General features: G+C 39.6%; 1 protein-coding gene and 1 non-coding gene across 3 annotated transcripts in view; both read left to right on the forward strand.

The window, feature by feature from the left end:
* FNTA (farnesyltransferase, CAAX box, alpha) overlaps window positions 1–18,809 on the forward strand; it is a 31,422-nt gene that overhangs the window by 3,064 nt on the left and 9,549 nt on the right. For both annotated transcript variants that reach the window (XR_003309368.1, XM_026453995.1), the window contains exons 2-5: window positions 636–721; window positions 6,089–6,203; window positions 11,556–11,660; window positions 13,770–13,896. Coding sequence is in view for 1 of the 2 variants with exons in the window: in XM_026453995.1 (XP_026309780.1) it covers window positions 636–721; window positions 6,089–6,203; window positions 11,556–11,660; window positions 13,770–13,896 (433 nt within the window). In the remaining variant the exon portion in view is untranslated. The remainder of the gene's footprint in view (window positions 1–635; window positions 722–6,088; window positions 6,204–11,555; window positions 11,661–13,769; window positions 13,897–18,809) is intronic.
* LOC111544218 lies at window positions 15,574–15,733 on the forward strand. Its single transcript, XR_002732078.1, has one exon. It is a non-coding gene; the product is annotated as a U1 spliceosomal RNA (small nuclear RNA).

Here is an 18,809-nt window from a genome sequence, read left to right on the forward strand (position 1 = left end):
AAAATGCTGACTGACTCAAAGAATCTTATTAGACCAATGAGTTAGATTGATTTCTAAGTTAAAAATACTGTGAGGCCGGGCACGGTAGCTCATGCCTGTAATCCTAGCATTTTGGGAGGCCAAGGCGGGCAGATCACCAGGTTAAGTTATTGAGACCATCCTGGCCAACATGGTGAAACCCCATCTCTACTAAAAATACAAAAATTAGCTGGGCGTGGTGGCGCACGCCTGTAGTCCTGGCTACTCGGGAGGCTGAGACAGAAGAATCTGTTGAACCCTGGAGGTGGAGGTTGCAGCGAGCCAAGATCACACCACTGCACTCCAGCCTGGGCGACAGAGCGAGACTCCTCAAAAAAAAAAAAAAAAAACCCACAAAACTGTGTACTTGATGCAAAAACTTATAAAATTTTAAATTTGAAAACTGTTGATTAACTGTTCATCTGAGGGTTGTTTTAATTTTACTTTAATAGTTTAATATGTAAAGCATATTGGCAAAACTTTGTCATGAAGAATCCAACCATGATTGCATTATGAGCCCTGTAAGTTACTAATGTCAATGTAAGTTTTAAAAACACTAGAGTTCTTTTTCTTCTTTATTTGAATGTAACCACTGGTTGGGAAATGTCTATTTTCAGGGACAGAGCAGAATGGGCTGATATAGATCCAGTGCCGCAGAATGATGGCCCCAGTCCCGTGGTCCAGATCATTTATAGTGACAAATGTAAGTTTGTTTATATTAGGAAAAGGTCTGTAAGTTAAACTTAGTAGCAGAATTGGAATTCACAACTACGTAGCAAGATAGATGACAAATTTCTGTCTAATAAAAATCTGAATGACTTAAGATGAGTTAATTTTGTGTTTTTTTATGTATGATTTATCTTTATGATTAGAAGTTTTATTTTGCCCAAAGACTGGACATATTCTAAATAATAAACGTTACAGTATTATAATAGATAATAGCTACTATGTGATTGTGGTTTTCTTTTCTTTGCTGGAGATTCCACCGCCTGGGAGATTGTGCATGTAGCACACAATATAAATGAGTTACTGGTTTTAGAATAAACTTTGGTTGCTGAAACAGCATTTAAAAATATATTTTGGCAGTGAAGTGTTGGGCTCAGTTGGAATACATTTATTGATATTAAAATGAGTGGATTTTTTTCTTTGACAAAATATTCTTTTATAATGAATGTGAAAATGTAAATTGAAGGTCATGGAAATGTTAATTGTTCTTCTAGGAAAGGGAAAATGAATAAAATGGAATGATAGTTTTTAAATTTTATGTATACATATTTGTTTCAGTTAAGTCTTTACTAAGATCATTCTTTTACAAAAGTGTTTTTTTCTGATAATAAAATGACAATGTTTAAAAAAGAATAATGATGCAGAGGTTTACCTTATTAAGTATGCATATATATTACTAAACTTCAGTGGAAGTAGCCCAGAAATAGGTTAGTAAGGACTCTAGAAATAGATCCTCACTCTATGAAAGCTTAATATGTGATAAAAAGGACATTTTATACCTTTATGAAAAGGGTGGATTAATCAAATAATGGTTGGAACAGTTGGCTGTGCACTTAGATAAAAGCAGAATTGTATCCCTATCATTCTTACGGGGATGATGGAGAAGATATTATTAGGCATTTTGTAAACCTCAGAATTGATTAAGGAAAATGTCAGAATATATAACTGCACGAAAATGCAAAACTCTCATACGTTGAGAGATATTACATGTGAAGAGACAATTCACAAAATAGAAATATCTATGAAGAGATACTAACCTTACTAGTGATTGGAGAAATATAAACCATAACTTTTTCCGATTCATAAGTACTTATAACAGAGATGTTGGGGAAAACTAATATAATCATATGTTTTCTTTCTTTTTTTTTTTTTTTTTGAGACAGAGTCTCGCACTGTCGCCCGGGCTGGAGTGCAGTGGCCGGATCTCAGCTCACTGCAAGCTCCACCTCCCGGGTTTATGCCATTCTCCTGCCTCAGCCTCCCGAGTAGCTGGGACTACAGGCGCCCGCCACCTCGCCTGGCTAGTTTTTTGTATTTTTTAGTAGAGACGGGGTTTCACCATGTTAGCCAGGATGGTCTCGAACTCCTGACCTCGTGATCCGCCCGTCTCGGCCTCCCAAAGTGCTGGGATTACAGGCTTGAGCCACCGCGCCCGGCCTAATCATATGTTTTCATTGAGGATAAATTAATAACCTTTTTTGCAAGGCATAAAATTAACATTTTGGGCCAGGCTCGTTGGCTCACGCCTGTAATCCCAGCACTTTGGGAGGCCGAGGCGGGCAGATCACCTAAGGTCAGGAGTTTGAGACTAGCCTGGCCAACATGGTGAAACCTTGTCTCTACTAAAAATACAAAAATTAGCTGGATGTGGTGGCGGCTATCTGTACCCCAGCTACTTGGGAGGCTGAGGCAGGAGAATCGCTTGAACCCGAGAGGTGGAGGTTGCAGTGAGCCAAGATGGTGCCATTGCACCCTAGTCTGGGCAACGAGCAAAACTCTGTCTCAAAAAATATATATATGTATGTATATATATATATAACATAGTGAATTCTTACATACACCATGGTTAGAAACCCTAAAGGAAAAGATAAATTTTAACCTGTCAACCATTTATAGACAAATATATCAATTTAAAACTTACACAGCAGAAGAAACCACAAACAAATTAAAAAGCAAGCAGCAGTGTGGAAGAAGATACGTCATTTAAACAGTATCCATGTTAAAACTAAGGTGTTTCTACAATAGGATAAGGAGACAGTTTAATGAAAAAATGGACAAAGGGTATGAACTGGCAATTCACAGAAAAGAAAATGCCATTGGCCAATAAAATAGGAGGAAGAATCTCGTCATTAGGAATGACAGGTTAAAATGAGAATTCTATTTTCTACCCATGATTTAAGTGGCAGAAATGAAAACTGTCTTCTGATATTAGGTATTAAGATATATGATGAGCTCCATATATTTCATATGGGAGTTTTCATATGTTTAGCCTTTTTGGAAAGCAGTTTGGTATGTTAAAACTGGAATATGCACTTACCTTACAACCTAGCAGTGTTGCTTCTAATTTAATATTCTGGGTTCATTCTGGCACATGGCATGAGAAGATATGCACAGGAGGTTAAACAGATGGGAGAATATTTGTGAGAGAACTTTCTAGAGCTGGAATTACTGGGTCAAAGAGGATGTAAATTTTAATGATTTGTTGTAGAAGTTTTTATGCTAGTTTACACTATCTTTAATAATGTATGAGTGAAAAATGCAAAGCCCAGACTTTGGAGCCAGACCATCTGGTTCAAATTCTAACTTCACATTTTACTGACTGTGTAATCTTGGACAAGTTATTTAACTCCTATGTGCCTTTGTTTCCACCTGTGTAAAATGAGGATCTTGATAGTAACTGTAGATGTAGTAAATTATTCACATAAAATAATAGAATACTTTCTGGTTCATAGTAAGCACTATATATGTTAGCTACTATAATTTGCAGCATTTTTTTGAAAAAGCAAGATATTGGAAGCTATGTCTATCTTTTGGAGAAATGGATAAAATATATCATGGTCATACAGTTGAATACTATATAACCATTAAGAGGATTTAGATCTATTATAACATGAACAGATCTCAGAAACAATAAAAAAGTCAAAGTTTTAGAAACTTTGAGCATGACAGTATGTTGTTTATATTTTTGTTGTTGTTGTTGAAATGGAGTTTCACTCTCGTTGCCCAGGCTAGAGTGCAATGGCGCAATCTTGGCTCACTGCAACCTCCGCCTCCCGGGTTCAAGTGATTCTCCTGCCTCAGCCTCCTGAGTAGCTACACCACGCCTGGCTAGTTTTGCATTTTTAGCAGAAACGGGGTTTCTCCATGTTGGTTAGGCTGGTCTTGAACTCCCGACCTCAGATGATCCGCCCACCTCGGCCTCCCAGAATGCTGGGATTACAGGTGTGAGCCATCGCACCTGGTCTGTTGTTTATAATTTTTGAATTAAAAGAATAATGTTGTTTCATTTTACCTTTTACATTGAATTGGATTTTGGTTGTTTACCTAGGAACCTGAGGCTTTGGAGCTATCCCAGCCTGATAGCCTCGCAGTTTATCAGTGTGCATATGTGTATGTGTATGTTTTATGTGTGTGTGTGTGCACGTGTGAAATAATGTATTTTATATATATACATTATATACTAGTTAGCATGTTATCGTTTTGTTTTAAATTTAAATTATTTGGAAACTTGGTTCTTTCTGTTTTTTGAGACAGAGTTTCGCTCTTGTTGCCGAGGCTGGAGTACAGTGATGTGATCTTGCCTCACTGCAACCTCTCTCTCCCAGGTTCAGTTGATTCTAATGCCTCAGCCTCCCGAGTAGCTGGGATTACAGGCACGTGCCACCACACCTGGCTAATTTTTGTATTTTTAGTAGAGATGGGGTTTCACAGTGTTGGTCAGGCCGGTCTCGAGCTTCTGACCTCAAGTGATGCGCCCACTTTGGCCTCCTAGGGTGCTGAGATTACAGGCCTGAGCCACTACTCAAATTCAACTTTTTAAATATAGTGATTAGAACTAGGTAACCTTTGTATAACTCAGAATTTTGTGAAGAGGAGTAATTGCTCATATTCTTGTCCGATACTTTCACTTTCAGTATTATAGGTTAAAAGGAAAAACTGTTTCTCTGTAGTCAAAATACTTCGACACCAAATGTTTGGATTTTTCACATGAAGCAATTTTCTGTAGACACCAACTAGTTGCCCTACAATTTAATTCAGTTCTGACATTACCCAGACAGATCCCACAGGCCAAGGGATCAGTGCTGCAACATCCATCCCACTTGAGATGCCATTGCAAGTAGTGGGTCCTCACATTATCCACATCTAATATTCTACTTGGCTGTAAATGACCCCTTCCGGTTTTTTTCTTTCCAGAGACAGGCTGTCACTATGTTACCCAGCCTGGTCTCAAACTCTTGGGCTCAAGCAGTCCTCTTGCCTCAGCCTCTCGAGTCGCTGAGATTACAGGTGCAGACCATCATACCCGGCAGTTCCTTATTTTTTTTTTTTTTTGAGACAGTGTTACACTGTCACCCAGGCTGGGTGCTTGCGATCATGGCTCACTGCAGCCTTGATCTCCCAGGCTCAAGCGATCCTCCTACCTCCGCCTCCCGAGTAGCTGTGACTGCAGGCCTGGATCACCACACCTGATTAATTTCTATACTTTTTTTGTAGAGGCAGGGTTTCACTATGTCGCCCAGGCTGATTTCAAACTTCTGGGTTCAAGCGATCTGCCTGCCTCTCAGTCTTTTGTTTGTTTTTTATGTAACCCAGTGCTCCCAATAAATATCCTTGGATACTTTCACACATATGGGAGTATATTTGTGAGAGAACTTTCTAGAGCTGGAATTACTGGGTCAAAGAGGATGTAAATTTTAATGATTTGTTGTAGAAGTTTTTATACTAGTTTACACTATCTTTAAAAATGTATGAGTGAAAAATGCAAAGCCCAGAATGTGATGGGATCTTGTTTGCATAAAAAATGAAGGATGGAATTAGGCTCTATACTTGCAGATGCATAGAATATATTTGGAAGGATACACTAGAATGAGTTAATAATGGTTGCTTCTAGGAAGGAGGATTGGAAATTTAGTGGAGTGGAAATCTAGTGTGAACCTTTTTGTACTGTTCGAGTTTTCTGCCTTTGGGTGGGCGTATTTTTCAGTTAAAAATCTGATCAAAATAAAATGTCAGAAAAACAGCTATATGAATATATTTGAATATATGCACCCCTAATTTTCCTTTTATACATAAGGTCTATGGGAGATTTGGAATCTGGCATTAACTCATATGCACACACGTAAGCAGTAAGCATACGGTTATACATAAATAGCCCATGCTTTTTGTGGCTGTGACACTAGGGCATTATCAGGGTGGGGCCACAGCCCCTTGACTCTTTATTTTGCTTGTTGGTGTAAATGATACACAGGCAAATAAAATATCTTTATAGGTATAGTGACATTATACATTATAGTGCTAATTTTAAGTAAGATGGTCCTAATGTAGTTGTGTGCTCTATCTCTAGTTAGAGATGTTTATGATTACTTCCGAGCTGTCCTGCAGCGTGATGAAAGAAGTGAACGAGCTTTTAAGCTAACCCGGGATGCTATTGAGTTAAATGCAGCCAATTATACAGTGTGGTAAGTAATACACATCATCAGTATTCCCTGCTTAAATGTTTTACTTCAAGTGGTGTTTCTTTTTTTAAACTGCACTTTTCTTTTTTTAAACTGTACTTTAATTTTTTTAAACTGTACTTTATTTTTTTTTGAAGAGGGGATGCAGTTTCACTTTTGTTGCCCAGGCTGGAGTAATATTGGTGCAATCTTGGCTCACTGCATCCTCTGCCTCCTGGGTTCAAGTGAATCTCCTGCCTCAGCCTTCTGAGTAACTGGGATTACAGGTGCCCACCACCACGCCCGGCTAATTTTTTTTGTATTTTTAGTAGAGACATGGTTTCACCATGTTAGCCAAGCTGGTCTTGAAATCCTGCCCTCAGGTAATCCACTCCCCGCAGCCTCCTAAAGTGTTTGGATTACAGGTGTGAGCCACTGCGCCTGGCCTTTAATTTTTATCAAAATAGCAATTCGTGTATGGGTTTAAAAGTCAAGCTGCATGAAAAGTAGCGATCTCCAGTCCATTCCCTCCCACTGCCAGTCCCACTCTGCAGAGGTGGTAACTCTTAGGGATTTTTTTCTTAAATTAACCTCCATATTCTAGATAATTTGCTTAATTGTTTTTATTTTTTTCATTTCATTTTATTTTATCTTATTTTTTATTTTTATTTTTGAGATGGAGTCTTGCTTTGTCACCCAGGCTGCAGTGCAACCGTGTGATCTCGGCTCACTGCAACTTGCGCCTCAAGGGTTCAACCGATTCTCCTGCCTCAGCCTCCCCAGTAGCTGGGATTACAGGCACACACCACCATGCCCTGCTAATTTTTGTATTTTTAGTAGACACGGGGTTTCACCATGTTGGTCAGGCTGGCCTCCATGTCCTGACCTTGTGATCCGCCCAGCTCAGCCTTCCAAAGTGCTGGGATTACAGACGTGAACTGCTGTGCCCGGCTTATTTTTTTCCTTTAAAACATTATTCCTTCTGTGAAAGATAGTTCGTTCTCCACTACCCTCCCTACATCACAAATGAGCGCTCAGTTTATGTCCATGCTGACACACTATTTTTTTTTTTTTTTTTCCTGAGACAGAGTTTCACTCTTTTTGTCCAGGTTGGAGTGCAATGGTGCGATCTCAGCTCACTGCAACCTCTGCCTTCCAGGTTCAATCGATTCTCCTGCCTCAGCCTCCCAGGTATCTGGGATTACAGCCATGTGCCCCCACACCCGTCTGATTTTGTATTTTTAGTGGAGATGGGGTTTCACCATGTTGCTCAGGCTGGTCTCAACCTTCCAACTTCAGGTGATCCCACCCGCCTCATCCTCCCAAAGTGTTGGGATTACAGGCATGAGCCACTGTGCCCAGCTGCTGACCCACATTTAATAGTGTAATTACATTCTCTCTGTCATTTTTGTTTTCTTTGTACCAATAAGTAATTTGTCTTCCAGATGCTCTGATATATGTGAAGTGTCATTTTTCTATTGAACACAGGTCATCCTTCAGTTCCATTTTTCTCTTCACCAATTGGATACTACATACCTGGTCTTCAGCTCATTTGTGTGTTAGATCCCCTGTGTCCTAGATCCCATACCTTTCTCTTTCTTGATTCACTTTCTCATTTTATAGAGCATATCATTGAATAGAAGGATGGAAAATAATTTTTGAGATTTATACAATTAAAAATCATTAGTTTCCCTTCAACTTTAGTAATAAAATTCTAGATTGGACATTATTTTCACTCAGCATTTTAAAACTCTTTTTCTGTTTCTCTTAGCTTCTTTTCAGCTTGAGAAGATTTCCATCCTTTTGTTTAAAACTTTTCTTTTTCTCTTTATGTTCTGGGGATTCTTCTGTGTTCTTCTGATAATTTCTTCTCTTTCCTCTGTTTTCTTTTTCTGGAATGCCTTTTAGTTCTATGTTGTATCTCCTGAAATTTTTGTTTTTTTTTTTTTGAGATGGAGTCTCGATCTGTCTGTCGCCCAGGCTGGAGTGCAGTGGCGCGATCTTGGCTCACTGCAAGCTCTGCCTCCCAGGTTCACGCCATTCTCCTGCCTCAGCCTTCCGAGTAGCTGGGACTACAGGCACCTGCCACCATGCCCAGCTAATTTTGTTTTTGTATTTTTAGTAGAGACGGAGTTTCACTGTGTTAGCCAGGATGGTCTCGATCTCCCGACCTCGTGATCCGCCCACCTCAGCCTCCCAAAGTGCTGGAATTACAGGCGTGAGCCACCACGCCTGGCCTTCTCCTTCATTTGTTTATGTTTTTATTTATTTTTGAGATATGTCATCAATTTTATTTTCTAACTTGTATGGATTTTTAAAGATTCTGCATACATTTTTAATTTGGGGGAGCTGTTTTTTTGTTCTCCGAATATTTTTTTTTAAATAGCATCATGTGTGTGTGTTTTGTTTTTTTAATTTCATGGATGTGAGATCTTTTCATCTCTTTTGTTCTCTTTCACATAAATATTTTTCTCAATGGTTGGTAATTTTTGACTTTCTCTTTATGCCTATGAGAGAGACAGGAAAAATCCTGATTGGAAGCCTTGTATGTGGCAGGATTTATCAGTTGGAGGGCTTCACTGTGAAGTTACTGAGTGGGGTATGTGGCTGTGTTGTAGTGAAATCTCACTTGTCAGTATTTAAGTCTTTTCTTTTGGACAGTGTGTCTCTCAAAGAGTATTAAGTGGTTTATTGCCTCAGGAATGTACATTTGACTGCCATAGTTCTGAGGGGTTAGGCAGGGGAAGATGGTAGGAGAGTCTCACTGTTTAGGATACCAACTTTTTGCTTTTTTGCAAATCTTATCCTGTTGCAATTTGAAATAGAAACTTTTTTTTTCTAAATTTGTATATCAACATTTTAAATGCCCTTATTTCTACCCTTTAACTCACCCTGCCTTCCAGTGTGCCTTGTAACCCATTCTGCTTCAGATTTTTCCAGAGAATAAAGCCACTTGTCTCCTGCCCAAGACAGGATGTCACTTCTGCTCAGGGTAGTGGGAACGGTCTTGGTCACCAAGGACTCTTTCTATAGACTTTCCACTGCTTTTAGTCCCACCTTTGACCCCCAGTTTTGGAAACATGTCATACCTCTGACTTCTGGAATTTTCTTAAAGTCTTACTCTATTTTTTAGTCAGTTAAATCTTGTCTGTCTGCTTACACTTCCCGTAGTGTCGTTGACCTCTTCCAGTTGCCGTGGTGTCTTTGTCCCTGATTCTCTTTGTTCTTGTGGGTTTATTCCTTTGTTGTCATTTTACTGGGGTTTTATTAGGGAGTGAGAATAAACTTGTTTACTTAATCTACCCTGTTTAACTGGAATTCTCAGTGTGTTTCATCATTTTTGGAACTTAGATTACACTTAAAGATTTCCTGCGAGTTCATTGCTGTTTTGAAAGAAGCAGTATACCTGGAATCAATTACCGATAAAAGCCAAGGGCTTATATTTACATGCTCTGGGAAGTCTACTTTCTTTTTTTTTTGAATAATAATGGGGAGAAATACTGTTGTCTCTCCTGTTTAGCATTTTATTTTATTTTATTTCTATTAATTTTTTTGAGATGGAGTCTCATGCTGTTGCCCATTGGAGTACAGTGACATGATCTTGGCTCACTGCAACCTCCGCCTCCCGGGTTCAAGCGATTCTCGTGCCGCAGTGTCACGAATAGCTGGAATTACAGGTGTCTTGACACCACACCCAGCTCATTTTTGTATTTTTGTTTGTTCGTTTGTTTGTTTTTTGAGACGGAGTCTCGCTCTGTCACCCAGGATGGAGTGCAGTGGTGTAATCATAGCTCACTACAACCTCTGACTCCAGGGTTCAAGCGAGTCTCCTGCCTCAGTCTCCCAAGTAGCTGGGACTACAGGCGCATGCCACCAAGCCCAGCTAATTTTTTTGTGTTTTTAGTAGAGATGGTGTTTCACCATGTTAGCCAGGATGGTCTCAATCTCCTGACCTCGTGATCTGCCCACCTCGGCCTCCCAAAGTGCTGGGATTACAGGCTAATTTTTGTATTTTTAGTAGAGATGGGGTTTTGCCATGTTAGCCAGGTTGGTCTCAAACTCCTGACCTTGAGTGATCTGCTGCCTCGGCCTCCCAGAGTGAGCAGTTCATTTTAAAAGCTAATAAAATTAGGTCCTGGAATGTCTCTTACTATATATTGAGTTAAAAATTTTGAAGTAAAACTAGACCAGAACTAACAACGTCTTTAGGAAAATTATTTGGTGGTGGTGGTGGTGGTTAAACCCCACCTATGGGGAATTTAAAGACAAACTTGTTTCATTTACAAGTAGCATTTTTGTGATTGTTCTAAAAGTAAATATTTTGTTAATGTTTATAATAGAATTAATTCATTATATGGATAATGTATCTACACGAACAAGGTATACTGTATAGGGAAAGAAATGTCTTTGATTCTCATGTTATAGAACACTGGTGACCAGAGTAGTACCTGAATATAATTTTAGTTGGTTGTCTGTCATTACTTAAGAATAAGAAATTTACTTTTCTTCTATCTCATACTTGTTATCTTTCACTAATTTTTTCTTTTTGAGACGGAGTTTCGCTCTTGTTGCCCAGTCTGGAGTGCAGTGGCATGATCTCGGCTCACCGCAGCCTCTGCCTCCTGGGTTCAAGTGATTCTCCTGCCTCAGCCTCCCAGGTAGCTGGGATTACAGACATGCACCACCTCGCCAGCTAATTTTGTATTTTTAGTAGAGACAGGGTTTTTCCATGTCGGTTAGGCTGTTCTCAAACTCCTGACCGCAGGTGATCCGCCTCTCAAAGTGCTGGGGTTATAGGCATGAGCCACTGCGCCCGGCCACCTTTCACTATTTTTGCTAAAAGGGCTTGATTTCTTCCAGTGACCAGATAGTCGTATGAATTTGGACACTCACAAGCAGTGAAATTGTTAAATTATACAGAGTATGTCTGTATAATTTTTTTTTTCTTTTTTTGGGGGTGGAATCTCCCTCTGTCGCCCAGGCTAGAGTGCAATGGCGTGATCTTGGCTCACTGCAACCTCTGCCTCCTGGGTTCAAGTGATTCTCCTGCTTCAGCCTCCCCGAGCAGCTGGGACTACAGGCGTGCACCACCATGCCCAGCTAATTTTTTTTTGTATTTTTAGTAGAGAAGAGGTTTCACCACATTGGCAAGGATGGTCTTGAACTCGACCTCATGTGATCTGCACACCTCGGCCTCCCAAAGTGCTGGGATTACAGGCATGAGCCACTATGCCTGGCCTATATAATTGTTAAATTATACAGATTACCTGACAAAAATTTGTCTAACTCTATTGCTGACTTGTAGCTGTATTTGACATTGTTATTAGGCAACTTCTGTGGAATAATGCGACTTTGGATGTTTTATGTTTGCCCTAGGCATTTCCGGAGAGTTCTCTTAAAGTCACTTCAGAAGGATCTACATGAGGAAATGAACTACATCACTGCAATAATTGAGGAGCAGCCCAAAAACTATCAAGTTTGGTAAGTTTGGAGTCTTGACGTGTCTCCCAGGCTGGAGTGCAGTGGCGTAATCTCGGCTCACTGCAGCCTCTGCCTCCCAGGTTCAAGTGATTCTCCAGCTTCAGCCTCCTGGGTAGCTGGGATTACAGGCGCATGCCACCATACCTGGCTAATTTTGTATTTTTAGTAGAGATGGGGTTTTGCCATGTTGGCCAGGCTGGTCTCAAACTTCTGACCTCAGGTGATCTGCCAGCCTCAGCCTCCCAAAGTGCTGGGATTACAGTTGTGAGCCATCGTGCCTGGCCTAGAATTTTATTTAAAAACTACCACTGTAGCCAGGTGCAGTGGCTCATGCCTGTAATCCCAGCAGTTTGGGAGGCTGAGGCGAGTGAATCACTTTAATTCAGGAGTTCAAGACCAGCCTGGCCAACATGGTGAATCCCTGTCTCTACTAAAAATACAAAAATTTAACCAGGTGTGGTGGCAGGCCTGTAATCCCTGCTACTCAGGAGGCTGAGTCAGGAGAATCACTTTAACCCGGGAGGTGGAGGTTGCAGTGAGCTGACATCGCACCACTACATTCCAGCCTGGGTGACTGAGTGAGACTCTGTCTGAAAAAAAATAAAAAAATAAAAAATTTAAAAACTAAAAACTTTACCATTGTAGCCTCTTGATGACAAGATTGTTGTGTTTCTAAGAAATTACATTATAAAATAATTGGTTTAATGAGAAAAGAGATTAAGTGGAGAGTTTCAGACCCTCACTAAAGTTATCTGCCCTGTGGAATTAAGGTGCTTTTATATAAAAATCTGTAGCTATAACATTCTGACATCACAGGCATTAGTATTTGATTACATCGAGTTTTTGCTAAAGAGAAATTGTCTTTTCTGGATACTGCAGGCACTGTCATTAGCACTTCATCACCTACTGTTACGTAAAACACAAAACCACTCAAAGTAGCTGCTACAGAAAGCCCAGCAGTTTTTAAATTGTACATTTCTAATTGTCCATTCTGTTCATTTTATAACCAATACAGGTGATGCAAATTATGTATCCCAGTTAACTAATCACTTTTATTAACTTCTAACTATGAAAACTTATGCTATAACATAAAGCCCTGTAATTCCTTAAATCGGAGAACATCAGCCTGGACTTTTTCTTCCTCAGTTTGATATCCTGGAGGATCTGATTCTTAGCTTTCTAAATTACTGAACTCACCAGCAACCTGGAAAAATAAAATGGAGGTAGTGTTCACTGACTTGGAGGAATTCTAAAATAAATTTGGAAACCTTCTGTCTAGGCTTTTGTTTTTGGTAGTATCTTGTGTTAATCTGTAAGACGAATTTTTAAATTTTCCAGGCATGTAGAATAGTCATTAAGCATTAAATCCTTCCTTTTTTCCTGTTGTTCTGCTCACTTTTAGTTGAATGAATGTTATACTCTAATAGATTTTTTAAAGATCCATTTTATTGAGAGAGAGTTCACTTACCATACAATTCCCTCATTCAAAGTATATAATTCAGTGTTTTTTAGTATATATACCGATTTGTACAACCATTACCATAGTGAATTTTAGAATATTTTCACTAATAGATATCTATAAATATTTTAGCCAAAGAAAAAAATGGAACCCAATATAAAATAAGCCTTAAGTGTTTTCCTAGTACAGAAACTCCTCTGTTGACAGCTTGCAACTTGTCATAGCTACTTGCCGGTATAGCAGTGAATTCAGTTCTGCCCACTAATTTGTAGACTGAGAAGCTGCTTGTTTGGTGACACTTTGCACTTAGGGAAAATTGATAGGTGTGTGTTAAGTAGAGGAACTTATGTATTTGATAAAATAGTAGCACATTTTATCTTGTCTCTCATTATACAATCTAGTAATGTTTCTGAATTTTTTGACACAATTTCCTGGTTGTCGAAAGATACTACCAGATGTAGTTTGAGATAAACTATCTGATTTTTTTTCTATTTTTTTTTTGTGTGTGTGTTCCTTTTCTCTCCAGTAGAGTGTTGAGAATTAGAGATGAATTTTTGTTTGTTGCTTGTCAGTTACAACATGTGCTGCTGATGTTTTAGTTCTTGGGTAAATTAACACAAAACTTCTCTCCCTTCTTCTCTGGGCTTTAGGCATCATAGGCGAGTATTAGTGGAATGGCTAAGAGATCCATCTCAGGAGCTTGAATTTATTGCTGATATTCTTAATCAGGATGCAAAGAATTATCATGCCTGGCAGCATCGACAATGGGTTATTCAGGTATTGCCTTTCTTGTATTGTACAGTGTTTGTTAGATTTTTATTTTTTTAACTGAACTAAATTACTCTTAAAGTCTGTTTGTGCCGGGTGCAGTGGCTCACGCCTGTAATCCCAGCACTTTGGGAGGCGGAGGCGGGTGGATCACGAGGTCAGGAGATCGAGACCGTCCTGGCTAACGAGGTGGAAACTCTGTCTCTACTAAAAATACAAAAAATTAGCCGGGCGTGGTGGCGAGCGCCTGTAGTCCCAGCTACTCGGGAGGCTGAGGCAGGAGAATGGCGTGAACCCGGGAGGCGGAGGTTGCAGGGAGCTGAGATGGCTACTGCACTGCAGCCTGGGCGACAGAGCGAGACTCTGTCTCAAAAAAAAAAAAAAAAGATAAAGTCTGTTTGCAAACCAAGGCACACACATATGTAGATCATTGCACACAATGTATAATAATTAAAAATTATTGGCCATGTTTGGTGGCTCATGTCTGTGATCCCAGTACTTTGGGAGGCCAAGGCAGGAGGATTGAGTGAGGCCAGGAGTTTGAGATCAGCCTGGGCAACAAAGTGAGACCTCCGTCTTTACAAAAAATAGAAAACTTAGCCAGGCATGGTGGCACACACCTGTAGTCGCAGCTGCTTGGGAGGCTGGGGCAGGAGGATTGCTTGAGCCCAAGAATTCGAGGTTGCAGTGAGCTATGATTATACCACTGCACTATACCCTCGGCAACAGAGTGAGACCCCATCTTTAAAAAAAAAAAAAAAGGAAGAATTATTAAGATAATTAAAACCTGACATCCTTCATGTTAGCTAACCTTAATAATCTGTTTGGATATGGTACATTTTTAGTATTTTTTAGATTAAATTTGTATCATATTTGCCAACAAATTGAATATTAAAAGTAGCATATTTTTACTACAGATGTATTATTTTAACTAACAGGCATATATAATATACATTAAGTGTTTTTCATATATAAACTTTGGAATATGATTTTACAGTAACTTAAGTATTTTATTTCTATCCACATGTCAAAAGTTTTCTGCCAAATCCTGAATAGAATAATTGTAACTCCCACTCTGGGTATTTTATTTATTTTAAACAGTTCTAGTATTGTTTCCTGTGAATTTTTTCCAGGAATTGCTACTTTCTGCACTATTCATTAGACCAAGAGCATTTCACCAAATATTTAAAACTTGAAAATGTTTAAACTTTCCCAAATTTGATTAAAGGGATAATATATTATAAAGGTATTCAATATTTTTACTTATTTCTGAAAAACTTAATCACATAAAGGCATACATTTTACACATACAGCTCTCTCCATCTACCACAGTAGATTAAGACATAGAACATAACCAGTATTTTTGAAAAGCTCCCTTAACTAACATTACTGAAATTATCGTAAAAGGTTCCTATGAGAAAGGATTCCAGAATATCCCTTAATTGTGTTGTAGCTTATGCATTTCTATTTATTTTATAAATAAAGTATATATAATTGTCTTGTTTTCATATTTGATATATTATGGTTTTATATGTTTCCAACATAACTTTTAAAAGGTAATGATTTCAACTATAATGAATTCTGAAAACTGAACAGAGAATCTGTTCTATACATTTTAATATGCGAAATAAAAAGGAAATAACTTGTCCCAAGTGGCACATATATACATCCTTTAATTCATGTGGGTTACTTATCTGGCAGGGGAGATGTCATGATCACTAAGGTGGTTTTCCCAGGGCAAAGCATATTCGTTGCACTCCGGATGTGCTGACCCCTGCAATTTCCCCAAATGTGGAAAGCTCAACTGCATAATTTGTGATAGGGGGATTGTGTGGCACTTTCTTCTGGTCTTCACCGTTTAAGAACAGGTTTTCTCTGTTTATTTTTATTAAAAAAAAAAAAAATAGCTGGGTGCGGTGGCTCATGCCTGTAATCCCAGCACTTTGGGAGGCCGAGACGGGCAGATCACGATGTCAGGAGATCGAGACCATCCTGGCTAATACGGTGAAACCCTGTCTCTACTAAAAATACAAAAATATTAGCTGGGTGTAGTGGCAGGCGCCTGTAGTCCCAGCTACTTGGGAGGCTGAGGCAGGAGAATGGCGTGAACCTGGGAGGCGGAGCTTGCAGTGAGCTGAGATAGTGCCACTGCACTCCAGCCTAGGCGACAGAGGGAGACCCTGTCTCCAAAAAAAAAAAAATTATATATATATGTGTGAGTCAGTGGTTCTCAACAGGGGACATTTTTGGTTGTTAGAATTTGGGGCATGTTGCTCTTGGCATCTATTGAGTAGAGGGCCAGGATGCTGCTAAACATCCCAAAATGCACAGGACAGTTCCCCACAACAAAGAATTATCCAGCCCATACTCTCAGTAGTGTCAAAGCCAAGGAAAAAACAAACAAGGTGGTTTGTTTCTATATGGAAAGTTGTTTTATCAATATTTCAATTATTTTCAATGAGGATTTAATGAGTTCAGCATAGTCTTTGATGACCTAAAATGGGACTATGAGATGGTTGTTTAAAAAATATTTCATGACATATATATAAAAAAGTGGTAAAATTTTAGTTTTAAACGATAGTTTTAAACATGAATTATAAACATTCATGGCCTGTATGTCATTGGCATTGACTGTACTAGAGCCGCTTAAGTGAAGGAGTGGAGGACCCTTCTTTGTCCCCAACCGATCACAGATTGGATGTATTTTACTGTATTTCATGTATGTCTCATTTATATAAAATACAGTAAAAATCAATTACTTTATAAATGAGGCTGGGTGCAGTGGCTCATGCCTGTAATCCCAACACTTTGGGAGGCCCAGGCAAGTGGATTCCGTGAGGCCAGGGGTACAAGACCAGCCTGGCAACATGGCAAAACCCCGACTCTACAAAAAATACAAAAAAATTAGATGAGCGTAGTGGCGCATGCTTGTGTTTGCAGCTACTCAGGAGGCTGAGGCAGGAGAATCACTTGAGCCCAAGAGGTCGAGGCTATGGTGAGCTATTCTTCTCACGCCACTGCACCCCAGCCTGGGTGACAAAATGAGACTCTGTCTCAAAAGAAAAAAAAATTAAAAGTGAAATACAGGCACACACACACACAATACTACTCACCAGTCAAAAGAAGTGAATGATCCATACAGGCAACAACTTGGATGGATCTCAAGGGTATGATCCTTAGTGGAAAGGGAATTCTCAGGTTTCATACTGTATGGCTCCATTGAGATAATATACTTGAAACAGCAAAATTATAGATGTGGAGAACAGATCAGAGGTTGCCAGGGTGAGGGAAAAGTGGGTACAGCTATAAAGATAGGGGTAGCATGAGGCAGTTTCTGTGTGCTGAGAATCTTGATTGTGGTGGTTATACTATACATGAGATAAAATTGTGTAGAGTTATATTCTACCCCCACTCCCCCACCTGTACCACGTACACATAAGTGAGTACATGTAAGATCTGAACAAGGTGAGCGGTTCCATTAACACTGATGTACAGATGTCATTTTCTGGTTTTGGAATTGCACTTTAGTTAGTAAGATATTTACCGTTTGGGGAAGCTAAATGAATGGTATACAGGGCACTGTGTTATATTTGTAACTTCCATGAATCTGAAAACAAATAGAAACACATGTGTATAGAAGACCCTACTCCCTGTTTTTCATTATTAGACTCAACAGACATAAAATTGTTACATTGATACAGAAGCTTGTAGATGTTTACTCTCTTTCTATACTTAGCATGCTGGAGACTGAGAACAGTGGGAGGACACCAATCAGTGCCCACCCTAGGCACTGGTTCCTGAACTTGACTAGGAACTTTCACAAAAATGTACTTTCCTTAATGCGTTTATTTTTATGATCACCTGTAAAATCGGGGACTATCATAGGAGATTTTTACTTTTTTGCTGTTACCAAATAAGAAGACTCCATTATCTTTTTCAAAGTGAATGTCCCCTACTTTCAAAGTATTTGTAAGTTTTATCATTCTCCTCTTTTAAATTATCTTTATTGGTTCTCTTCCACCATGATTTTTTTTTATTAAGACAGCTTTATAATATAAAAAATTTGTATTGGCCAGGTGTGGTGACTCATGCCTGTAATCCCAGCACTGCCGAGGTGGGCAGATTGCTTGAGTTGAGGAGTTCAAGACCAGCCTGGCTTGGTTGGACACTGTGGCTGACGCCTGTAATCCCAGCATGTTGGGAGGCCGAGGCGGGCAGATCACGAGGTCAGGAGATAGAGACCGTCCTGGCTAACACGGTGAAACCCCGTCTCTACTAAAAATACAAAAATTAGCCAGGCATGGTGGCGGGTGCCTGTAGTCCCAGCTACTTGGGAGGCTGAGGCAGGAGAATGATGTGAACCCGGGAGGCGGAGCTTGCAGTGAGCCGAGATAGCGCCACTGCACTCCATCCTGGGTGACAGAGTGAGACTCTGTCTCAAAAAAAAAAAAAGAAGACCAGCCTGACCAACATGGTAAAACCTGGTCTCTACGAAAACTACAAAAATTAGGCGGTTATGTTGGTGCACGCTTGTAGTCCCAACTATTTGAGGGACTGAGGCAAGAATGTCACTTTAGCCCAGGAGACGGAGGTTACAGTGAGCTGAGACTATGCCACTGCACTCCAGCCTGGGTGACCACGTGAGACGCTGACTCAATAAAAATAATAGAAATTTATATCTTCGTCCAATTGTGTATATTTCTTTTTTTTTTTTTTTTTTTTTTTTTGAGACAGGGTCTCTTTCTGTTGCCCAGAGTGCAGTGGTGTGATCATAGCTCACTGCAGCCTTAAACTCCTAGGCTCAAGTGATCCTCTTCAGCCTCCTGAGTAGCTGGGATCTAGGCATGTGCCACCATGCCCAACTAATTTTTTTATTTTTATTTTTGTTATTTTTATTAATAAAAATATTGGGCATGCCACCA

This window comes from Piliocolobus tephrosceles, chromosome 7, assembly GCF_002776525.5.
Source record: "Piliocolobus tephrosceles isolate RC106 chromosome 7, ASM277652v3, whole genome shotgun sequence".
NCBI classification, from domain to species: Eukaryota; Metazoa; Chordata; class Mammalia; order Primates; family Cercopithecidae; genus Piliocolobus; species Piliocolobus tephrosceles.